This window comes from Hyperolius riggenbachi, chromosome 3, assembly GCF_040937935.1.
Source record: "Hyperolius riggenbachi isolate aHypRig1 chromosome 3, aHypRig1.pri, whole genome shotgun sequence".
Lineage (NCBI taxonomy): Eukaryota > Metazoa > Chordata > Amphibia > Anura > Hyperoliidae > Hyperolius > Hyperolius riggenbachi.
In genome coordinates, this window is record NC_090648.1 from 370,890,931 (window position 1) to 370,917,460 (window position 26,530).

Genomic DNA, 26,530 nt, shown 5'->3' on the forward strand with positions numbered 1-26,530 from the left:
ATTTCTTTTTTTTTTGTAACCTTACACTCATACCAATAGTGGAGGGGGGACAGGGAATAGAAGTAATAAAATCTTTGACTGACCTTGGGCTTTAATGAACAGAAAGAATGCAGCCCCAGTGCAGCAAAGACCTCAAGACAGTCTCTCAGCTGATAACCTATATGCTCCTGATATTCTGGCTTTGGACTATTTAATGGTAAAGATTTCGCTCCAAGTTTAGAATAAAATCAAGGCTAGCTGATCTAGCAAATATCCATAATCCTAGGGCTCACTGGCCTAGTTAGCTGTGAACTGATACAGTATCTTCCTTTTTTTTTTATTTAGCAAAAACTAAATTTTTTTTATGTATGATTCATAAAAAAACACTCTTTTCAAGGCACAAAAAATAAATTGTGCCTGGATATGGCCTTTAAATACACAAGCGCAGATCGGTGCTTTTGTAGGTTGCTTTAAATTGCAGCTATTCTCCTGGGGTAATCCACGTTTGCTTTAAGGAGTTGTAAAAGATGCAGCCGCTTCTATATTTAGCTGTGGTATGATCAGTGGGTGTGCTGTATATTCCTTCACATGCTGTTATCTATCTGTCAGGAATGTTCTGTGTGCAGTTTGGTGAGATAGCAAGAGGGATTGCCTGCTGGCGGTGTGCACTGTCTGCAATGTCAACCGGTTAAAGCCTCTGGGAACACGTGAAAGCATTACGTGTGTGTTTTTCTCTCTCACCTGTGGCAGGTAATAACATAAGAATGCAGATGACGACCTGTGTTTAAAAATGGAAACCACTGCCTGTTTATAAAGGTGTGCTATAAAATATGGAAGAAAAATGAAAGCTACCAGCAATGTACCTCCTGTTTGAAGTCTGAAAGAAAGCCACAATGGCTGCAGGGCTGAAAGCGCACAGAGGCTAGAGGCAGCTTTTTAATGTGCAGCAGAAGCTCAGCTCCTTTACTGCCCTTTTTGTGGTAATCCACTTAATATAATGCAGTGTTTGCCTTGCGTAGGTTTGTATATGCTTCTTCTTGAGAGTGGCAATATGAGAACCGGGCAGCTAGAGACCCAGTTATGAGTAGGGGCCCTTTGCCACAAGCTGCGATCCAATCTAAAAAAAATCAGATCACTAGCGTTCTGTGGATCACAACAGCACCGTAATTAACATGGAAATTGCAATGCTAATTTTTTACTAGGGGTTTTTTTTTCTTGTTTTTTTTTTTTTTTTACAGAATCGCTATTGTAGGCATGCTGTGCATTCGTTTCCCCTGCAATTTTTCAGGTTATTTTTTTCCTCCCGTCGGAAAGCGCAAATGCACCACAGTCTCACAGATCGTGGTAAAATTGTAATAGTTGAGATAGAAAGAAATGCAGCGATTGTGTTTCTAGTGGTTAAGGGGTTAAAAAAATGCTGGTTTCTGTAGTGACAGTTGTTTGGTCATGCGGTCTTCAGGTGAACTGCACTGGTGGCGTTTCATTGTAACCATTCTTTACATGTTTGTATAGTGCTGTCATACTGTACAGAACCTTGCGGTATACATAGAACCATTCACAGGACACTGCATCTAAATGAGCACACAGCCGCTAATATCTCTGTTGCCTTCATGGAGACACACATGTTCAAGGGTCAGTTTGGGTGGAATCCAGTTAATCTGCCAATGTTCTGGATGGGAACCAGTTAAAGCAAGCCTGTACTGAAATTGTGAAAGCTACCTTGACTGAAATTCTTTAAAAAAATAAAAATAAAATGCTGATTGACTGTTTGTTGGGTAAGAAGGGGGCTGGGAGAGGGTGAAATGTTGCAGGTATTCTACATAGGATGGAAGATGTATGTACTACATCAAATCTACAGCTATTGTCATGATTTTGAATTTGAACTGAAAAAGACAATCAGAAAAAAAAAAGAAAGAAAACGTATTGCCCAAATTTCTTTACGATCTCTTGGCTATAGTAGTTATGGAAACAACGAGCACACTGTCAATTTTACCCCAGTGAAGTAAGAACACCTAATCTATATACCAATTCTGAGTCATTGGCTCAAAATAGTAACGACACAAAATCCAGTTACCGTAATTAGAATTTTTCAGACTGAGGCCAGTAACGTCATATTTCATACGTTGTCATTATGGCTAATCTTTAACCTACCTGAGTGTTTTAATATGTGGTAGAAAAGGCGAGTACCAATAAACCTGCCCCAACAAAAAATACTGATCAGCCAAATCATTAAAACCTGTATAGCTCCCTCTTGTGGTGCTAAATCGGCTCTGCCCCATCAAGACATGGACTACACAAGACTGATGATGGTCCTGTGGTATCTGCCACCTTATGTTGGCAGTAGAACCATTAAAGTTCTGTCAGTAGCAGTGTGCGACCTCCATCTGACATGCTTTTCCAGCACATCCCACAGGTTCTTAATTGGGTAATATGTGGTAAATTTTGATTCTGAAATAGATTCATCTGAGTGGTCTGTTTCTTTCATTGTTCCATGCTCCAGTTCTGACACTCGCATTCTTATTGTAGGCACATTTAGCATAGACTTAGGGATAGTGCACACCAAAATCGCTATTGCGGTTTTGTAAAGCGATTTTAAGAGCGATTTTTGGGTGAAAGAGCATTTTTGCACATTCATTCAAGCTGAATTGCTCCAAAAAATGCTACCTGCAGCATGTTTTAGAAAAAAATCACAACTCTGCAGTGGGAACACCCTCCTAGAGTGCCAAGACGCTATACAGAAGACATCCACTTTTGAAAGTGCTCAGAAGCGCTCTTGGTGTGCACCCGCCCTGAGTCTGAATGGGCTCTCTGTCTGGTCTGTGGCTCTGCAGCCTGCTATGCATACCCTATGTGACCTCTATCTTTCATGAGCAGTATTCTATTTTTCAGCACTTCATGCTTCTGTAGCTCTGGATTGGATCACATGGGCTATCCTTTGCTGCCCACACACCTTCATAATATTTGAATACTAATGATTCTGTTGCCAAATGTCCTTCTTTGGGCCATGTTTGGTAGTTACTACTTAGTGCATGTAGGAAACATCCCACAAGACCTGCTATTTTGGAGATGCTCAGACCCATCAAATAAGACAAGACAAATAACATTTATATCGTGCTTTTCTCCTGGCGGACTCAAAGCGCCAGAGCAGCAGCCACAAGGGCACACTCTATAGGCAGTAGTAGTGTTAGGGAGACTTGCCAAAGGTCTCCTACTAAATACCACCACAGAGTCGCTCAGCACACTAATGAGCACTAGTGACTTTATTTTGTGACTACTCTTGGTGTCATAAATGCATTCCTAGTGGGCATTCATGTAAAAAAAGTGCCTGGAAGAAGGGGGTCTGCTGATAGTGGAATATCGTTAAAATTCCAGATATTCTACTAAATTCCAATAGTAAAATATCAGTAATATATACCAATATTTTACTATGTCTTAACCTAATCCTACGCTCACACAGAACTCTGCCTCTACCAGTGCCTAACCCTAAGATCTACCTCTACCGATGCCTAACCCTAAGACCTCCCTCTACCGATGCCTAACCCTAAGACCTCCCTCTACCGATGCCTAACCCTAAGACCTCCCTCTACCGATGCCTAACCCCAAGATCTACCAATGCTTAACCCTAAGATCTACCTCTACCGATGCCTAACCCGAAGACCTCCCTCTACCGATGCCTGGTCCTCAAAGGGAATTTGAGGTGAGAGGGATATGGAGGCTGACATGTTTTTCCTTTTAAATATTGCACATTGCCTGTCTGTCCTGCAGATCCTCTGCCACCAATACTTTAAGCCATAGATGTTTCAAGTGTGCAATTTAGACTCTACTGACAAGAAAGATCAGCAGCAGCACTGCCAGGCAACTGATATTGTGACGCCTTACCTGTACTGCTGACCTCTTCTGCATTGTATATGTGTGTGTATGTATGTATGTGTATGTATGTGTGTGTGTGTGTGTGTGTGTGTGTGTGTGTGTATATATATATATATATATATATATATATATATATATATATATATATATATATATATATATATATATATATATATATATATATATATATATATATATATATATATATATATATATATATATATATAGTGGGTTGCAAAAGTATTCGGCCCCCTTGTAGTTTTTCACATTTTGTCATATTACTGCCACAAACGTGAATCAATTTTATTGGAATTCCACATTAAAGACCAACACAAAGTGGTGTACACATGAGAAGTGGAACGAAAATCATACATGATTCCAAACATTTTTTACAAATAAATAACTGCAAAGTGGTGTGTGCATAATTAGCATAATTATTCGGCCCCCTTTGATCTGAGTGCAGTCAGTTGCCTATAGACATTGCCTTATGAATGCTCATGACTAAATAGAGTGCACCTGTGTGTAATCTAATGTCAGTACAAATACAGCTGCTCTGTGAGTGCCTCAGAGGTTGTCTAAGAGAAAATTAGGAGCAACAACACCGTGAAGTCCAAAGAACACACAAGTTATTGAGAAATTTAAAGCAGGCTTAGGCTCCAAAAATATTTTCAAAGCCTTGAACATCCCACTGAGCACTGTTCAAGCGATCATTCAGAAATGGAAGGAGTGTGGCACAACTGTACACCTACCAAGACAAGGCCATCCACCTAAACTCACAGGCCGAACAAGGAGAGCACTGATCAGAAATGCAGTCAAGAGGCCCATGGTGACTCTGGACGAGCTGCAGAGATCTACAGCTCAGGTGGGAGACTCTGTCCATAGGACAACTATTAGTCGTGCACTGTACAAAGTTGGCCCTTATGGAAGAGTGGCAAGAAGAAAGGCATTATTAACAGAAAGCATAAGAAGTCCAGTTTGCAGTTTGCCACAAGCCATGTGGGGGACACAGCAACCATGTGGAAGAAGGTGCTCTGGTCAGATGAGACCAAAATGGAACTTTTGGGCCAAAATGCAAAACGCTGTGTGTGGCAGAAAACTGCACATCACTCTGAACACACCATCCCCACTGTCAAATATGGTGGTGGCAGCATCATGCTCGGGGGGTGCATCTCTTCAGCAGGGACAGGGAAGCTGGTCAGAGTTGATTGGAAGAAGGATGAAGCCAAATACAGGGCAAACTTGGAAGAAAACCTCTTGGAGGCGGCAAAAGACTTGAGACTGCGGTGGAGGTTCACCTTCCAGCAGGACAATGACCCTAAACATAAAGCCAGGGCAACAATGGAATGGTTTAAAACAAAACATATCTATGTGTTAGAATGGCCCGGTCAAAGTCCAGATCTAAATCCAATCGAGAATCTGTGGCAAGATCTGAAAACTGCTGTTCACAAACGCTGTCCATCTAATCTGACTGAGCTGGAGCTGTTTTGCAAAGAAGAATGGGCAAGGATTTCAGTCTCTAGATGTGCAAAGCTGGTACAGACATACCCTAAAAGACTGGCAGCTGTAATTGCAGCAAAAGGTGGTTCTACAAAGTATTGACTCAGTGGGCTGAATAATTACGCACACCCCACTTTGCAGTTATTTATTTGTAAAAAATGTTTGGAATGATGTATGATTTTCGATCCACTTCTCACATGTACACCACTTAGTATTGGTCTTTCACGTGGAATTCCAGTAAAATTGATGTGTGATTTTTGGCAGTAATGTGACAAAATGTGGAAAACTTAAAGGGGGCCGAACACTTTTGCAACCCACTGTGTGTGTGTGTGTGTGTGTGTGTGTGTGTGTGTGTGTATATATATATATATATATATATATATATATATATATATATATATATATATATATATATATATATATATATATATATATATATATATATATATATATATATATATATATATATATAGCCATGTCACTGACTGTCCTCAGAGTAGCTATCCATCCAGTCCCTATCATAGTCATAATCTTGTATCTATTCTAGTCTAGTGCCAATTTTGGGGAACCAAAAAACCTATCTGTATGTTTTAGGATTTTGTATTCATATATGAACTTAAAACATTTTATTTAAGAAATAGAACTTTGATATAAAAAGCTTTGGTGTGGATGGATCAAGTACAAAGTACCAGATTGCTGACCCAGTGCCAAATGTCATTTATTCTATATTAATGTGGATGACAAAAATCCAAATTATGCTTTTTAGTTAAAAAAACAACAACAAAAAAAACTTGCTCATAGCACTCCTGTATGGTATGTTATTTATTGTCCAAATGCAACAAATCCATTTTGGTTTCACTTTGTGATAAGGAGGAAGAACATCCAGGCGGTATTGGGTTACCATCGGTAATAACCCTCATATATTAGCCACTATTAGAGTGATTTCAAGCTGCCTTTTCTTTCCATGTTTGATGCTGTAGTAGATTCATTTGTTTTTGCTGCCTTGCATTCCCCCATATCTGATGCCAAAAGATTAACAAAAGAGTGGAATGTGCTTCTTCATCATAGCCTAAAGCCTTTTACTTGTGAGCCCCAATAGGGGTGCTCAGAGTGCATTTATTTGGTATGTAATAAATGTTCCCTGATGCAGTGTATGGCAAGTGTTATGGTACAAATGAGTACTCAGTAAAACCATTTATTTGTTTTGAGTTTAAAAAAAAAACAGTCTGAAACTGCAGTGCTTGCTTATTTCAGTCTCTACCCCGCCCCTACTCCCTGTGTAGGTAAAATTAGGCCTAAAGCCTTTACAAGGATAACCTCCAGTATGTATTAAACAGTATATTGTTCTTCACGTTTATCTTGGATGGACAGTCCATTCTTTGCAGTGCAATTCTCTTGTCCTTTCTTCCTCATTTGTCCTTCTCTTAGTTCTAATGTACTCATCTTACTATGCAGCAGGTACCAGGTATATGTATTTCCATTCTTTAATGCTAAACTTCATTGCCATCTTCTAAATTGAAGCATTTCTTATAATGAAATGCTAAAAATGCTAATAATCTGAATGAAAAGTAATTATGTTACAAGGACCTGTATGATTTGAATAATGATAGCACCCCATTTCTCTTGAATTGTTCCTTGTACATTTGATTAGTGGTGTGCTATGGAGCCCCAAAACCTAGCAAGGACAGCTGCAGTGCCAGAGAGGTGTATGTAGAGCAAGGAAACTGTTAAAGGGTGAGGTGCTGAGCCATGCACCCAGGGCTTCCTTTGCTGCCTCTCCAATCACTAATAATCCAGCAGTGGCAACCTAGCCCATCCAGGTAGATAGCAGCGGGAAGCAAACAATCTTGTTCCCTGACCACAACTGTATGCTACCCCTTGTGAGCACGATGAATCCTCACTTTGACGAAAGTAAATCGGCACACGTCAGAGGCAACGGGATATACTCACTGAGAGGGTGCATCTGCAGGGCAGTCCAATGTTGTCAGGCAGGCATGGAGAACAGAAGCCCCAGTCCGGCGGACCACCCAAGACATTGGCTGGGACATATTCGACAAGCGCTGCAAAAACCATGCAGGAGATTTGGGCACAGCCGGCGCCACCATAGGCTGTAATAGGAATTATGGCTATAGCAGCGCTTAGTGAGTAATTTGGGTGCTGTCAAAAGACAGAGCACAAATTACTATAAAAAAAAAAACACTGTAATTCGTCTGCCAGCAATAGCTGGAAGCCGAATTACATCTTTCCCCACTATCCATGGCGACCTGGATTGGGAATAGTAGTTACTGCCATCGGGACTATTGCAGGAGCAGGGTGAGCCGTTTATCGGCTTTACCTTGTGCCCAAATCTCCCGGCGGCTGAATCATATGTATGCCATTATTCGGAGGTGGAATGGGGGGGTGGTGTTGGTTGGATTCCGGGACCTGTCCCAGGTAAGCGTGGTGCACTTGCGCTATTGTGACATTTAGGGATGGTCAATAAGATGAAAATCCGAGTTGATGCAGAATTTAGCAAATTTTGTGTGCATATTTATCCAGATGGAAAATGGATCAACCAAATCCTGTCTAGGTAGAGTTTGATTAGTCCATGTCCAAGCTGCATGAAGTTGCATAATCCTGCATGGAGAATTATTGCATTTCGTTCTAGAATCTAGGAATGGCCAGTGTTGTCTCCGGCTGGAACGCACTGCTTTGGCTTTTGGGACTTGTATTGGCTGGGGGAACTATCATTCTGGCGATAGTGATGCAGTTCCAGATACTAGAGGAGGAAACTAGCTCTTCCTCTTCCTGTGTCACAAGGCTCTTCAGTGGTGAAACAAGCCAGATCCGGCTCATCCGTAATCATTATTCCTGCTACAGCCTGCTTACTCCAGCACTCCAGGAAAATCTTTCAAGCTACATTTTATGTCTGATCTGTTTTGTGTCGTAAAAGAGGTTCTGGAAGGGCTAAGAAATTTGTTTTGGAATAAGGGTGAATACGCCATAAAGGTACCAATACATGCAATATTTTATTTATACGGCACTTATAAATTCTGCAGTGCTTTACAGTTTACAGGCTTTTCAGGCTGTCCTCTAAAAGAAGCTTACTCTCCGCTCCAGTCTCTTCTAATACAACTGGTTTTAGCCAGAAGCTAATTAACTTGCTGCTCTGTCTTTCTGCAGTGCTAAGGAAACCTAGGTAAACACGGGGTGAACATACATATTTTATGCAGGTAGAGCTCCTAGTACTGACTGAAATGAAGATCCTAGTGCTGCCATGCAAATGATCTAACAACGCAGTCTCTATTTGTACATTATATGTCTGTACTACGGTAGTTGTGCAGTGGTGACAGGTTCTGGCTATCTATGAGCACCTGTTTGAGGACTAAGATAAGGTTATAATAAAATTGTTATATAGGGCCTGCTTTACTGAAGTCACTCTATGTATCTCCATATAGGTTGTTTCAAGGGATTGTGAACAAACCTGGACTTCATAATAATTATAATAATGTAGATGATAAAAGATTGCAACCTTCACCTGTCATATTGACATAGTGGAGATTGCGGTAAGATTTGTAAATTATTCTCCAAGGTGCCCACATTGAGAGGTTGTTTCTGGATTTCCTAAAAAAAAACAAAAAAAAAAAACACTTCGGCCTGACTTGATTTACCAAGGCCGGGTTTCCTGCATGTAGAATGGCACCAGATATTGACAGCCTATATTTATCAATGGGCTGGTACACACATGGGGGGTGGGGGACCTCTCTGCACGCAGCATAATATTGCACACTGCATGTAATTCCTAGTGCTCACAGTCAGTTGCTGTCAGCCGACCATGGACAAAGCAAGCGTTAAAAGCACATACAAACAAGGAATTGCCTGCGCTCTGTTTCCGCATCAGTAAGTGTGTCAGTATAACAGCTAGTTTACAAGGAATGCATTTCAGTCCCTGTTATATTAATAAAGTGCTTGAATCTTGAATGCTACATACAGCTGAGCGACATGAGCAGCTCTGGCTCACTGTGCAGGCGCAGTACGGCCAACACTTATGCAGGAAGAGGAGCGTGGCACAGATCTTCAATCCGGCAAACTGGTCTGAGTTCTTTCAGGGGTCTGCAGCAATAGTGGGTGCAGAGGATGGCATGGGAAGCCCCTGTAGGATCCAGAGGTTTCCTTTTTTGGGGGGTAAGTATTTTGACCAGAGATTTGTCTCGGGTACACTTTAAGCACAAACATTTTATTTTGCGCTGCATACCCCTATAAATCCAATCCAGGATAAATGTGTTTATGCAGTCATATAGTGTATTTACACCCATCAAGTATATTAAGCAGTGAGGCAATTACCCGTATTTTAAATGAGTGCTGGGTTAGTTTTTGTGAGAATAGTTGACTGTAGCTGAATTGTGTGAGTGTATTATTGTGTATTTGTATTACTATGAATGTCAGCAATGAAGGGACGTGTCAAGGTTTCTATGTACAGTACGTGCTTCATTACATGCTATTGTTACATTGCAGCATAGTGTAGCCTCTCTGTTGTGTTACTATGGCCCCTACCCTAGAGAGTGGCACAAATGCCATTATACATGTTGCTGAGAGTCAGCCATAAAGAGACACTGAAGCGAAAAAAAATATATGATATAAAGAATTGGTTGTGTACTATGAATAATTACTAGAAGATTAGCAGCAAAGAAAATATTCTCATATTTTTATTTTCAGGTATATAGTGTTTTTTCTAACATTGCATCACTCTATAATATGTGCATATTACACAACACTCAGCATTCAAAATGAGTCTTTCAGAGCAGTCTGTGAAGTAATTAACTCTCCTCTAGCAGAGGAAAAGTAAACAGTTCAATTACAGTTGAGATAATAAAAGTCAGATAACAGCCCTCTCCACGACCAAGTTAGTCAGAGAGCTTAATAGCTTTTTTGCATAGAGATAACAACTGGAGTTTCTCAACTCTTCCTGTACTGGAAACAATTACACTGATGTATCTGATCTTAATGTTTTTTTTTCTTAGCTGTACTACACATACAAATCATAATATCATCATTTTTTTTCGCTTCAGTGTCTCTTTAAGACATAGGAAAGTAGTACAATCTGAAAATTTGTGTAATAATGGCAAATGTGGCCAGTTTTTTATGTGAAACAATGCAAATTGTCCTGATTAAATGAGGAGGATTTTACTCTGGCATTTATTTACATACTCAGTAAGTATCAAGCCTGAAATGTATTATTCTCTCTTAACATATTCACTTAACTCAGTAGTATGGGAAGTTTTTGTAAATATGTTAAGCGAGAAAAATACATTTCATTTTTCATACTTATCCAAGTAGAGTGAAGGCTCCGGATAGCAGAGCCTTCCCGGTCCTCAGTCCATCCCCTCGTTCCTGCGCTGTCCCCTGTTGTAGTTATTCGATCCTGCATATCCTCTATTGGCTTCCCATGTCCTCCTCCAGACCACTGCCGCTGCCCAGGGCCCTCTGAAGCTTCATGGCTGTGCTAATGTCTATGAGCGAGTGTGGTCACACTGAGCAGGCGCGCTGATGGCCCATTCCTACTCAGTAGCATGGAGCTACTGGTGCACAGTGAAAAAAGTTGTGTAGGAGTGGTTTAGTGGTTGTGAGCAGGCGTGCAACGTCTTGCCTCTGTGCCACCGCGTTATACACACGCTGGAGCATGGTCCTCTGTGTTGGTGAGGCAAGCACGATAGGGGAAGACTCTGGATTATCCAGAGGTTTCCGTCTTCTAAGGTGAGTATCTGCCTTGGGCACTTTTTTTTTCCCCCTACAGGTACACTTTAAAAGTGGCTTGCTTTTTTTTTGTTTAGGGTTGAGGTGGGGCATCAGTGTGTATACAGTTCTTCCTCTCAATCCACAGACAAGGGATAGCCCCCTGTGCAATTGCCAACCAGGGACACAGTGCCCACTTAAAGAGCACCTGAAGTGTGCTCAACATTAAGCCAAATCCAGAGCCAGCTCTCAAGCAGGAATCCTATACGATTTGGCTGCAGCCACAAAGCTGGGTGCTGGACTGTGACATAGATGTCTCAGCCTTCAGAAAAGCATGAGGCACCTTTTTTTTTAATTTGGGGGGGAGGGGGATTTGCCTAACATGTAGCCTTTTACAGTAAATGGGTGAGTAAATTAAATGTTCTATTTGAGAATTATGGCTAGTAACTAGAGTTCTGTAGGCATACATTTTGACTACACTTCAGGTCAGGTGCTCTTCAAGGGCTCGTTCACATTGCATTCCGCTCGCGTTAGCATTCGTGTTAGGGTGTTTTTGGCCTGATTATTTTTTTTTTTTATTCCCCGCGCTTGGGTGGGCATTCCGTTTTTGTGAAAAGCGTTTTTCCCAAGCGATTTTTTTAATTCACTCCCAGTCAGGAAGTGAACTCTGACCCTGAAAAGTATAGATACAATGTATTTATTCTTGAAAACAAGAATTCAATGGCCCCCTAAAGCGATTTTGAGAGCGCTTATCGCTCTTCCGATACATTCCATTGAGGCGGAACCGCCTCAGAAATGGTACAGGCGCAACGCGCTGATATGAACCTTCTCATAGAGCTTCATTGCACAAGCGTTTTGGAGGCGATTTTGAAAATCGCTTGCGCTCGAAAAAAGGGCAAAAACGCCCCTAGTGTAAACAAGCCCTAACCGCTTTTAGAAATATACACAGTGTAGGCTAAAGCTTGGTTCAGTTTACAAGCATTGTGCCATGTGCAGGAGCTGTAAGTATATTTCCTATTCCCGTATTTGAATGTAGCCAAAGATATTTGCCATTTGTCATTTGTCTGTGCTCTCTGCTCTTCTGGCAGGTATGACAGCAGAATGACGGTTGAAAGTCTTTCAGTGGGTTTACTAGACAGGAAGTTCTCAGTGTTACCAAGTATCACTTTGCAAAATACCGCCAGTGAGATTACTGGACAGGAGATCAGTCGTGTGCTGTCAAATATCAGTTTCTAAAATACTACCTTTTATTTTAGATCTCTTCTGTTGTGTAAATCTGAAATGATTGTGCATTCATCCCCCATTATTAAATCCATTATGCCATATACAGTATTCGTTTACTGACCCTTTGAGGCTGATGACACTTATATGCTGATATGCAGTATAATGACTGCCCACACTGCAAGTAATCTGTGTGCTGCTTGTGAACTGAGTGAAGTCAGTTCATGCAGGTCACATCCTAGTTAGCCGATGCACTGTTTTTCATTTACATTGTCTGTACATGCTATAGTTTCCCTGTACTGATCCACACTTTTATAGTAATTAAGTTGCAATCAATTCTATAAGCCACCACTTCTTCCTCTATGACACATTCTTCATGCACAATCTGAACCAGGTTTATGGGTGACAGACAACACTTCTGCGTTCAATGTGCACAACATACTCAGTGGATTCCCTGCAGCTCTGTGGGGAGTGCATATGTAGAGTACTACTGTGTACACATCAGATATACAGTCACAATCAGATCTGCATATCTGCCTTAAAAAAATACAGTGAATGCTTTATTGCAGCGGCACAAATAACTTGTTTTTTATTGCCTTTTTTCATTTTTGTGGCCTAAGCTTTGCTACTACTGTGCATACTAGCTAGTTATGACTATTATCTGAGAAATAGAACAATTTATTATATTTTCTCTTTTAATTACAGTTTATTAGTAGTCAGTGCATTTTTTCCAACTCAGACTCCAGGTGCCCAAAAATTGCTCTGACTCCACAGCCCTGTTGTAAAGTGAACACAGTCAGGGCCAGTTCACACGGATGTTGAACCTTTCGAACGAATGGATATCGCTTTTTAAAAGTCGGCAATGGCTTTTCCCGTCCTTTGCACAAGCACCGCGCTTGATCCTGCCGTCTCCCATGGCCTCCTTTCATCAGCTAAGTGTGGCATTACCATGTCCCCTTTACAGGGGGTCAAAGATCGATGCGCTTGCCGGAAATTGTCACAGGTCCAAATGTATGCTACTTCCAGATACAAGCAATACAACTGCATTTATGACTGGTGCCACTGCCCCTCCCACATGACCATACATCAACCTGTGCATTGGGACAGAGACTAGCCTATAGTTTGGTGGGCCGACATGGGGCATGGCTATGAATATGATCCAGTGGTTTGGGGTTTGGCCACACTCCAGTTACCTACCTGATTGTTAGCCAACGTGTACTCCAGTTCATAGGCTAGATAATGGTCAGGTTGGCAGGCAGGGGTGTGGCTACAGTTGCTGCTGGTACTCTCATACCAGGAAATACACTTAAAGAAACGATCGCTTTCTATGGGGGTGTTTTTTTGTTTTGTTTTTAACCCTAGTAGGACTGTTCCAGGGTTGATACATTTTTTTATAGTACTTCATTCATGTGGGTCCAAATGTTCACAGCTAAAGAGCACGTCTGGACACAGATCATGTGCATTCCCAGATCAATTCCCTGTCAGAAGTGCCCTCAGCTGACACAAAGCAAATCAAGCTACTCATAAAATGTTTGTTGAAATATTTGCAGTGTACATACATAACGTTTAAGGATTTTTTGTTTGCCTTTTTACCCAGAAAGCGGAGTTGTACATGAACCTTGTTGGTCCCATTTTCAGGAAGTGACACAAAACCATAAATACTTGACTGAGTTCCAAGCCTTTCTTACTCTGCTTAAAACAAGCTTTATGTATTGCTTTTGGGAAACATTTAGCCACTTCCTGTCAGAACAGGAAATGGATTAAGACCTTTGATATGATGACACAGACAGCAATAAAATATTAAGAAAGCAGTAAAACTCTTTTACTCTCTGCAGGAGAAAATTTGCTTCAGTTGTGACGTTGAACTACATGATGAATGTACCTATCTTCTCTGTTGCACACACTTAATGGCAGTAATCATGTAATGTCTTGGATATTTTTGTTCATGTTCTGTAAATGTACTGAGGCTGAACATGTGAGTGTCTAGTTTTGTAAACTCTAAGCAGTCATTTCAGCGATGTCAGTAAATGAGATACTGTACGCAGGATGTAATTAGATTTCCTAATCATGATGACATTGTCTGAAAGGCTCTTTTCTTTGTTTGACATGCAGCAAGGACATATGGGCGCAGGAGAGGTAATATTTCTGCTTTTCCTTTTCTAACAATGTTTATAATGTCAGTGATAATCACCAGATCACGTTCCAAACCTTTCATTTAGGAAAACTATATTTACCAGCTAAATTATTTCTGACGTGTTCTGTTGTTCTTTTGACAGTAACAGCTGACAAAAGGGATAGCTGTGTATTGTAGAAAATAACATCTTACTTGTGTTTTGCTATAGGCCAAACCTGATGTAATGCCAAAGTATATTGCAAGAAAAAAAAATTAATTTTGAATTGTTGGGATTTATGCACATTCTGTGATAGCAATCCAGTGTGTGCAGATTTGTACTGAAACCTCATCTTATCTGACTGCTCAGCCCATCCTACTGGATTTCCATACTCAATGGTGTAATAATAATCTGTTAAAGTGGCCATACATCATTCGACCAGTTCGACCATTAGATCGAACCCTCTGTGATCTTATCAGAGAGGGATCTGTTGCCTGCCCACACACTGCACACCAATTTCCTCCAGTGTCCGGTGTCATGTGAGTGCCTGCAATGCGATACACTGGCGCATGTAGTGTGGGGGTGGGGTGGGGGGTGTACACCAACCATAGGTTGTCAGGATATCAAATGCAGTTGCCGCCAAGCATCTGATCAAGCCCTTTCAACCTAGATTTTCCACATGCCTGATCGATCCTTGACCAATTTTGGATGGAAATTGATAGAAAGATCACTACTTACCAAATATATTGGTGAAGGAGGGGGGGGGGGGGGTGCATAGTTTCCTAGATGGGCTCATTTTTTGGGGATGTTTAGGGGGCTTGGTCCTTCTGCACTACCATAAATGAAGTGTGGTGCAAGAAAAATCTGCTTTGTAGTAGTTAAATGAAAATGAACTTGATTCTGCCCTCCCTTCCCTAGTTCTCTATGTGACCGAGACGTTAGTATATTGTACCCCTGTGCACAGGAGAAGTTGATAAATATGTCTTAGGGTGTATTTTGTGGCCCTCAATCAGCATATCGCCATTAGGTGCTTTCAAAGTAGCATGTTTGCAGGAAAAAAAATGAATTTTTACATTTTACCCCATTCTTCCATTCAAAATGAAAAAGACCAGAGGGCCAAATCCCTAATTATACCCCTTGTCAAATTATTTAAGGGAGAGGTCTAGTTTTCTAGATGGGGTCATTTGCGGGGATATTCATTAGTCTTGAACAGGGGCATTACTAGGATCCTAAGAGATCTATGGGCACTCCATCCAGAAAATGGGTGTGCCCACGCACCAGCATGTGGCTGGGGTCGTGGGTGAAGCCAAATTTAAATGAACTTAACAGTGGTCTGTGTAGGCCTAGCCAGCAAAATGTTGGATAAAGCCCCCCTCTTCATTAATACAAAAAGTAAATAAAATTGCAGCATATCACATATATAGGCAGTGTCTCTTTTAGACAGTTACATCACTGCTGTGCTGGCTTTCTGCTGGGCGGGTGGTCTGCTGCCAGGTTGACTGGTAGTCCACCCATAGCATTCCTTGACCTTCCCATGCTCTCACGGGCCTCCCATTGAGGCACCACAACTCTCAGCATGCCCCCACAGAATCACCACAGCTCCCTGCATGCCACCATAAATGCATCACAGCACCCAGCATGGCACCACAGCCCTAGGAATGCCCCCATAGATCACAGCACCCAACATGCCTGCCATTGAGACACCACAGCTCCCAGCATGCCCCCATATATGCTCTACAGCTCTATGGGGATATGCTGGGAGCTGTGGTGCCTCAATGGGGCATGCTGGTAACTGTAGTGCATTAATGGGGAGCATGCTGGGTTCTGTGGTGCCTCTATGGGGCATGCTGGGTGTTGTGGTGCCATGTCGGGTGCTGTGCCATGCCGGGTGCTTTGAGACATGCTGGGTGCTGTGTGGTGCTATCGTGGGTGCTGTGATGTCTCTATAGGGCATGGAGGGTGTTGTGGTGACATGCTGGAAGCTGTGGTGTCTGAAGCCTCCATAGGGAGCGTGCACATTGCGTGTTTCCTCACTGTTCTTTACCCAACCCTCCCACGCCCAGCAGATTAGCACAGCCGGAGGAACTATTCATCTCCTCCATCCACTTTCCAAGTCTGGAGACATCCGCTGTAGCTGGAGATTCTCTTCCTAGCAACTGAGAATCAGACACTAGTGGGAGAAGAGAAGATGTCTGGAGACCAACTGGCCGGAGGCGAGTACTTCCACCCTCTGCCTGGGGACATCTGGGGCACCGCAGAATAGATCTGGGGCACATGCCCCCGACCTTTGGGGTTAGCAACACCCCTGCAGTTTCGAAGTTTTTGCTCTGCTACAAATAAACTATGGTGCAAACAGTTCTGCTTTGGATTTTCGGTCCATAAAAATGCAAAATGCACTCAGATTCTGATTCTGCAGCCCCCAGTTCTCTTAACAATTTGGTAAAAGCATTAGTATTTGGTGCCCCCATACACAGAAGAAGTTAATGAATATGTTTTAGGATGTATTTTGTGGCAAATAGCAAGTGTTACATTGTGTGTGTTCAAACTTGAATGTTTTGCAAAAAAAAAATTACATTTCACCTCATTCTTCTAATCAAAATAGAAAAAAGACCCGAGGACCAATTCCCTAATGATCCCCCTTGTTGAATACTTGGGGGGGTTCTAGATGTGGCCATTTGTGGGGATATACAATAACGGTGCAAAAAAATTGCGTTACATTTTTAGTCTTCTAAGACTCAAATACATACACTTTTTCCTGTGACATCCAGTAATAGCAAATTGGAAATAAATACACAAATTTGTTATCTGTACACTCAAGACATTGAAAAAATAGTTTTAGGAATCAAATTCTATATTTTTGGTTGCATCAAAGTGAGAGAAAAAAACATTTTTTTTTCAAACTTTGGCTTAGTTGTTATGCATTTTACTGTTTTTTTGTTGTGTGGGAGGAAATGTTTAGCATTAGAAAAAAAGCCCTATCCGTCCTGAAAAAGCAATACCAAGATTGGCGTACACCATGCAATGTCCTGTCAGATAAAAGGGTCGAATAGATCATTTCTGACAGGGTCCGATCTGATTTCCGATCATTATTCTGATCAATTTTCTGATCACTTCTATAGAAAAGGAATCGGAAATCAGATTGGACCTGTCGGAAATTATCGATTCCAGCCATTTATCTTATGGTAAATTGCATGGTGTGTACCAAGCATAACATTACTAAAGGCAAAAAACCAAAACGCTCTGAGATCTGCTTTCACTGACAGCAGCGAAATAGTTCATGTAAACCTGTGGCTGAATGTTTTAGAGTTTGGTAAATGACTGCGTTATAAATTGTGCCTGCTCCCATTGGCCAGCTATCCCCATTGCTAGTCATGTGATATTGCTGACAGTTGTCACCAGTCTTCAATAAGACTAGTATAGCACTTCAAGTGGGAGGAAATAGCTTGCAATACCTCAGTTGCCCTCCGTGGGGAGTATTTGAGCTCGTTTTCCTATTGGCCCATACAGACATCGGATTTTTCCGAACAACGGGTCGTTTGAGCGTCCCGTCGTTCAGTCGTCCGCGCGCCAAATCGGGCATGTGTACAGACTGTCGTTCGCGTGATAAGACTGAGTTTGAGCGATCCACCGGGCGGATCGCTCAAACTCAGTCTTATCACGCGAACGACAGGTGGTGAATTTACTGCCTTTAGCTGCACATGGAAAAAGGGTCTCAGAGTCGTTGCCTAGAGCTTTACCTTGAAGCATAGCAATACTACTCCCCAATCCATGATTAACATGAGCGTTACTACAGGAACGCATTACGCAATTAGCATAAAACACATTTATCGTAACACACGCATTACTGTAGCAACATTTATGTTACCCATGTGCCGCAGTTCATGCTTATTGTGTAAAGTGGTACACTGGCACCCTGCTGGCTGTAGTAATGTTAATATTGCCGTGCTCACAAGGTGTGCTACCAATATGGTTCTCACTTAGACCAATATTAAAGTTCTCTGCAAGTCCTGTTCTCCTGGTCCTCAAAACAAAAAACGATGTCTGGTCCACTACCAGGTATGTTCACCACTGCGAAACGCAAGCCATCCAGGAGCTCAAGGAACAAAGAAAAGACGAGAGAAAAAAAATCAAGTATATAGTACCTTCCTTACATATGAGAGGAAGGTGTTTGGAAGAAAGCCCTGTAGTTTACAACTAAGTGAAGTTGCTGTCTGTGAGGCGGGGCAACCTTGCAGCCAGGTGAGCATGCTATTTGTTGGATACTGCACGTGGTGACAGAGGTAATCCCGTAGCTGTGTGATCCATCACTGGGCCCCCATAAGGTGGAGGTTCCCCCTGGAGAAATATAGCAGACTGTACTATGATTTTTTTCTCTCGTCTTTTCTTCGTTCCTTGAGCTCCTGGATGGCTTGTGTCTCGCAGTGGTGAACATACCTGGTAGTGGACCAGCGCAAAGTGGGAAATGTGGCTAATCCTCTTGGTGCGATCTGGCCACCACAAACAACACTCAGGCTGCTCCCATTAGTCCACTAGATAAAACACCAAAACAAGAGAAAGGGCATTCTGAGATTCTGGAAAAAATGGTCAAACTCCCCGCCAGGACCGGTCTCACCTGGTAACCGTGGGGCTGTCAGTGAATGCCCAGCCGATATCTCACCAGCATCCCTCTTACTAGAGCCAGGGACCGGGCTCGCCGGATGGTTGCTGCAGGCCACGTGGCATCATCAGCGCATACACGCTCACATGGAAACCAGGCAGCCGGCTTGTCTCAGATGGATTACTGGCGTACAGACAGAGCCTGGACGTAGCGCTATACAGCAATGTATGTGCTGATGACGCCGCCCCCCCCCCCCCCCCCCCCCCCCGGTGATGCTGAATCCTCCACGTGACCTGCAGCAACCATCCGGCGAGCCCGTTCCCCGACTCTAGTAAGAGGGACGCAGGCGAGATATCGGCTGGGCATTCACTGACAGCCGCACCGTTACCAGGTGAGTCCAGTCCTGGCGGGGAGTTTGACCATTTTTTCCAGAATCTCAGAGCGCCCTTTCTCTTGTTCTTGTGGTAGTGGACCAGGCATCGTTTTTGGTTTTGAGGACCAGAACGGGGCTTGCAGAGAACTTTAATATTGGTGTAAGTGAGAACCATATTGGTAGCAGACATTGTGAGAACTATGACTTTATATGGAACGTGCATGTAGCATTAGAGGGGAGTTGCAGCAGGCCGTGGTGTGTTAGGAAGGGTGGTTAAATACGAAGAGAGCACAATTGATCAAATCTGTACCTAATATTGCCATGCGCTTCCGGCGGTTAGTGCATCAACCCCATGATCACAAATGAACATTTCCAAATTCTAGTGTCTGAGCAAACAATCCTAGGAAATTGGAACCCTGTACAAAGGCTGACTATAGTGAGTGATACTACAGCTGGAGAAACCGGATTTTCTTCAGCTTGGCTGTAATCTGATATTCACATTTATATTTATGGGACCCATTACATTTAAAAGGTGCCCATACATCCGAGACATTCCTCAGCAGATTTGATCACTGCGATCGTATCTGGCGAAGATTGTTGCCCCAACATGCTGCCCGATCGTAATGTTGATTGATTTCTAGCAGAAATCGACCAACATTATCAATCAGGATTTTTTTTGCTGGTCGATTGGATGGGAATGAGGTGCAATAGTGTGTGTGTGTGTGTGTGTGTGTGTGTGTGTGTGTGTGTGTGTGTGTGTGTGTGTGTGTGTGTGTGTGTGTGTGTGTGTGTGTGTGTGTGTGTGTGTGTGGAGGGGGGGGGGGAATCACAAGAACCAGTGATGTTCCATCACCCACCCCTTGGGCCCTGTGTGGAATCTCCCGATGGCTACAGTGACACATACATACTTGCTGGGTCACTATAAGGACCAGCAGATGACTGTATCACAGGGGGCCAGCTGGAGAGGCAAGCATCAGAGCACATTCCTATGGTAGTACACTGCACCCGTGGCAAGGGCGTTTATTGATTTTTTAATAGATTTCATACTGAGATCGAAAGATAGTTCCCTCTCTTGTGGGCATGTCAGGACCGAGTCTGCCAGTGTATGGAGGGCTTAAAAGAAGCTACCTAGAAACCAGTTTGTTTTTTTTTATTGTGCTGTGAGTTGTCAAAATGTTCATGTGTATTTCAACCAGTGATTTTAGGACAATTTCTGACACGGAAACACTGTGTATGTTCCTGCAGCTTGTAAATATTTGCTTTCAGATGCCATCAGTTCAAGCCTATTTGCATTTGACTCTGCTAATGTCTATGTTAATATCATGCGAGACATCAGACTGGCAGAATTCTCACAGGCTCTACAATTCTAGCAAGTAAATGAGAACTTTCTCTCAGTAGTGGAGATTTGGGGAAGAGAAATCAGTTGACTTGACCAGAAAATTTTCCATGCAGCATTTTGTCTTCAGTAGAAGGATAAATAAAACATGTCCTCATGTTTTCTCCTCGCACTTTTTTTTTTTTTGCTAGCGTTTAGAATTAGTTTATAAAGTAAATATTTGAATCTGTCATGAATTTCACTAGTGGGGTATGCCTTATATTTTTCCTTTTGAAGAGTAAATCTATATGCATGCACTAAACAATCTGATCCTTTTGGGTGAGAACAGGTGTGTCACAACTTTATTAGTGATCCCGCCAATTTGAATCCTGCTTGCATGACTGCTATTGTATTGAAGTTTCTGCAGCAGGCCAACTCGACCACCTCTTCCTCTCTCCATTCCATCTTCATCTCCTCCCTCTCCTGCAGTTTCTGAGGTACGGGTAACACTCTCCTGGGGCACACAAAGTACGGTAGGTCACACAGGCTTCAGTAGAGCCAGGAAAGACTCACACAGCAGTGATAGAGTAAGGTGCGCATGGGTCTTTCGTACAATTACCTGTACAATTAACATGAATGTAATTAACATGAATGTAAATTGCACACAGAACCTCTCTGTGTTCAAGTAACTATGTTCCCTTAGAATGCAGGAGAAAAAAAAAACTCATGTACAGTATAACAGGTAGGTTCTGTCCGAAGGCATAGCAACAAAAGTTGTTTAGGTGATACCTATAATGACTTGCACAAGATTTCTTTGCAAGCTTTTGAAACTTTTTTTTTTTCTTCAGGCCATGATACAGAAATGGATCAGAACCGGTTCACAGTTCTGTATCATGCATGAAGAAGAAACTTAAAGTTTTGAAAGCCTGCAATAAAATCTTGTACAGTTAGTCATTAAAGGTTCCACCTAAACAACTTTTGTTATGCCTTCGGATTCTCTCCATGACTAACACCAGACCACACGCAACAGGTACGTTCTGTGAGTGAGTTAGGCCTGTTTTCCACGGGCAGTTGATAGACAGTGAAAAGCCTCTCAAACTTTCAAAACTGCTCACTGCTGCCTGGCAACTGCTTGCTGAGCACAAAAATCAACTGTCCGTGGAAAAGAGGCCTAATATTTTAATATTTCTGCTTGTATATTTATCTCCTATGTTCAGATGGAACATTGGCCCTACCAGATAACCCACACGATTATAATAGGTTAAGGGGCGTTAGTACTGGTTAAAAATCTTACTGCAGTTTGGTGAATCAGGGCCATAGTTACCATATGCAATTATGGGGTTGATGCAGAAACCAAGCAGCACATAACCGGTTTACTGGCACATACTGCAGTTATACACATTGCGCACTTATCTACTCAGATAAGGTACACTATGATAACGAGCACTAGACGCATGTTAAATTAGTAACCCGGCATTACAGGTAACTCTAGATGCGCTAACTGCACAACACCATGTCTATGCACAGCAATTTTACCATTGGTACTAGCACTGACCACTATGTTCCCTCTGAACTTGGGAGATAAAAAAGCTAATTTATAAAAAAAGGTTCTGTTTGCAAGTTACATCCATTGTAATTGTATTTACCTGACTGTAATGCTTTTGTTTGAATAGGGCATTACATTAGACAAATGAATAACATAAAACGACAATGATGCACACTTGATAAACTCATTAGTTGGTTCGGGCTCTTAATGAGGAACTATACTATTATTATTTATTTATAAAGCGCCAACATATTCTGTGGCGCTGTACAATGTAAGAAAACAAACAAGGGATACATAATGATACAGACAATGATATACATCAAATATGAACACAGATACAAAATACAGAACTGCTGATTACAATAGCAAATTTAAAATGATGATTAAAATGTATAAATGTCTAACAGAGTGCAAGCAATTAAATTAATAACATACCATGACACAAAAGGTTGAGAGATAGTAGTAGGGAAAGAAAAATCAATGCATTGCAAAGTAAAAAAAATCGATCAAGAAATGATTGATACTAGTCATGTAATGTGTTAATGTTTGATCCCACCTTAAAGGAATACTTAAGTCAAAAAAAAAAAGACCTTTACTCACCTGGGGCATCCCTCAGCACCCCGAAGCTGGATGGTGCCCTCGCAGCCCCGCTCCGATCGTCCTGTCCCCGCCGGCGGCTACTTCCGGTTCGGCGACAGCCGCCGACAGGCTGGGAACGCGGCTGATTTTCTGCGTTCCCAGCCGCTGCTATCACTCTCTATGCTGCTATAGCGTCTATATAGACGCTATAGCAGCATAGAGAGTGATAGCAGCGGCTGGGAACGCGGAAAATCAGCCGCGTTCCCAGCCTGTCGGCGGTTGTCGCCGAACCGGAAGTAGCCGCCGGTGGGGACAGGACGATTGGAGCGGGGCTGCGAGGGCACCATCCAGCTTCGGGGTGCTGAGGGATGCCCCAGGTGAGTAAATGTCTTTTTTTTTTTTTTTGACTTAAGTATTCCTTTAAGCCTCAGCATCAGGGGTGATAGAGGAAATAGCGGTGGTGTAGTTCATATACGGTATAGCTGAAGTTCATCTCAGAGTTGTTCGTGTTAGGCACAGGTAGGGGCAGAATAGTGTTAGGAATAGGTAGGGGGTAGGTTAGTGTTAGGCATAGATGGGGTAAGGATAGGATCAGATTGGCTGATAGTAGAATATCAGTAACATCACTGATACTCTGATACTCACTGGATTGATAACAGGTGATCTACGAAATGATTGATTTTCTACTATCCACAATATCCACAATATCTTGTGCCCAAATTGATACATGGCACTTTTCTCCTGACTATAAATCCCTCTCTCCATTCTCTGCCCACTCAATATCTCTGTGGAACAAGCTCAAAAACACCAAACAGCTGAAATCATCCCTCCCTCAATTAACCCCTCTATATGGGATTATATGGGAATCCAGACTTCCCCAAGCCTTGAGCAGAATTCGTTCCGCTGGTGGAAGAGTAGTGGCTATTTCCTCATTAAACATTTTTTGGTTGATGACAAATGCCCCACTTGGGCCCAATTTAAAGAAAAAACATCCTTCCCACCATCGGAGTTCTTCCCAGCACTTCAACTTTAACACTTTCTAAAATCAATATCTATGACAATAACTGGGCTCCCACCAAGGACCCAATTTGAACTCTGCTGCCTGTACAAACCTCTTGAAGGGGGCCTAATCTCCTATCTATACTCTGTTTTCCCAGCCTTTAGAACCCTCAAAATTGGATGCTATGACTAAATGGGAAGCAGACCTGGGCACAACACTATCCCTAAAACAATGGTCAAAGTGTTGTCTGACACTCACAAAGGGAAGTGGCTGCTACTCTCACATAGAGACCAATTTAAAAATATTACACCGCACATACCAAGTCCCACATAAAATCCACAATTTTCACCCACCTAAATCTATATATTGCTTTCGTAACTATGGTAGAATTGGCACTCTCTCCCACACTTGGTGGTTCTGCCCGGGTTGCTCGCGACTTCTGGGACAAGGTCTCAGCTCTACATAAATTCTGCACTTGAAAAGGCAATACCTCCTGACCCGCTTTTCCTTCTACTAGGTCACAAACCAAAGGGTGGAAATATCCTAAGCACCGACTGGCCCAACACATAGCCAAGGCTGCCAGAGTACATCTAGCCAGACTTTGGCCTCAATTCACTAAGCTTATCTCCTGTCTTTAATAACTCTTCTAGAGTTGTTACCATGGTGATGAGGCATGTAGTATTCAGAAAACATTTTACCTCAGGCAAAATTAAAGTTAACTCTCCTGTCTTTAACCTCCTTGGCGGTTAATTTTTTCTGCAAAAATTGCAGAAATCCAATTTTTTTAATTTTTTTTTTATGTTTCATGTAAATCTACCAGAGTGGTAGCTACATGAAACTCCACTAGAGGGCGCATGTGTCCCTCTAGTTCGATCGTCGCCGGCAACAATAGCAAACGGGAACACGTATATAACGCGCTCCCCTGTTTGGCTTCTCCTGTCGCCATGGCGACGATCGGAATGACGTCATGGACCGTCATGGAACTTATTGGTCCGGGCAGCGCAGGGCTCTGGCGGGGGGGCCTCTTGCGCCGCTGCGTGCAGGCGATTGCCGCAGAGCGGCGGAGATCAAGCTGTACGCGCGGCTAGCAAAGTGCTAGCTGCGCGTACAGCACTTTACAGGATAAAAATCGCCCCACCAGGGGCTGAGATCTCCCCCTGCGCGGCATAGCCCGAGCTCAGCTCGGGCTTATCGCCAGGGAGGTTAAGTTAACTCTTCAATCCTTAAAATAAGTCCAGAGTTAAAGACAGGCTGTTTATTAACTGCATGTGAAAATAACTACAGAGGAGGTAAATTAGCTACAGAGGAGGTAAAATAACTACAGAGGAGGTAACTTAACTACAGAGGAGGTAACTTAAGGAATGAAGAGATAAGATAACTCTCTCTTATGTGGAGGTAAGTTTTCTCTTGCCTTATTATCTCCAGCATGATCTTAGTGAATTGAGGCCAATGGCTTTAACCAACTCCTTATCCCAAACTAAAGAAATCATAAACGATATACTTATAAATGAGCGTCTCCTAGCAATTGTCAATGATTCCACTATACCATTTACCAGAACCTGGCAGCCCTGGCTATCTCTAGCCGACACCCAAAACATCAGAAGTACTGTCCCAACTGTATAACTTTCCCCCTTGTGAGCTCACACAATGGCCTCAATTCACTAAACTTATCTCCTGTCTTTAATAAATCTTCTAGAGTTGTTACCATGGTGATAAGGCATGTAGTATTCAGGAAACATTTTACCTCAGGCAAGCCTAAAGTTAACTCTTCTGTCTTTAAGTTAACTCTCCAATCCTTAAAATAATTCCAGAGTTAAAGACAAGCTGTTAATTAGCTGCATGTGAAAATAACTACAGAGGAGGTAAATTAACTACAGGAGAGGTAACTAAGGAATGAAGAGGTAAGATAACGCTCTCATGTGGAGGTAAGTTTTCTCATGCCTTATTATCTCTAGCATGATCTTAGTGAATTGAGGCCAATGGCCTCAATTCACTAAGATCATGCTGGAGATAATAAGGCAAGAGAAAACGTACCTCCACACAGTAAGAGAGTTATCTTATCTCTTCATTCCTTACGTTACCTCTTCTGTAGTTAATTTACCTCCTCTGTAGTTAATTTACCTCCTCTGTAGCTAATTTACCTCCTCTGTAGTTATTTTCACACACAGTTAACAGCCTGTCTTTAACTCTGGAGTTATTTTAAGGATTAAAGAGTTAACTTAAAGACAGAAGAGTTAACTTTAGGTTTGCCTGAGGTAAAATGTTTCCTGAATACTACATGGCTTATCACCATGGTAACAACTCTAGAAGAGTTATTAAAGACAGGAGATAAGCTTAGTGAATTGAGGCCATTGTCTGGTTGAAGAAATCATCCCCTTCTCAATATTTGCAGATTCTGTAGTCCTCAATCCCATAATTTTGGCATGTCGTTCCTGTCTTGTCTTTGTCTTACCCTTAAAGCATATCATTGTAACCATGGGCCCCATTGGGGCAATTATAATGCCTGTTGAGTATTGTTCTTTTTTCTTATTGAAAATAAAAACTTTTTGGAAACTAATACATGGCACTTTTAAATATACAACCTCCAGGAGCTAAAATATTTAAAGGAATCGTTATTCTTAGTAGTTTATGGCAGTTAGACATGACTTGTCTAGCTGCCTGAGGCATATGAACGATTCTTGAGATATTTTTACTATTTAAACATATTTGATGTTTCACAAAGTGGTTGTA

The 26,530-nt window shown here is 42.2% G+C and overlaps 1 protein-coding gene across 3 annotated transcripts in view; it reads left to right on the plus strand.

The window, feature by feature from the left end:
- Positions 1–26,530, plus strand: part of CPEB4 (cytoplasmic polyadenylation element binding protein 4) — a 149,214-nt gene that overhangs the window by 74,161 nt on the left and 48,523 nt on the right. For 2 of the 3 annotated variants that reach the window (XM_068277169.1, XM_068277170.1), the window contains exon 4: positions 14,392–14,415. The exons of the other annotated variant lie outside the window; for it this stretch is intronic. In XM_068277169.1, coding sequence (XP_068133270.1) covers positions 14,392–14,415 — 24 coding nt within the window. The remainder of the gene's footprint in view (positions 1–14,391; positions 14,416–26,530) is intronic. 3 annotated transcript variants of the gene reach the window in all.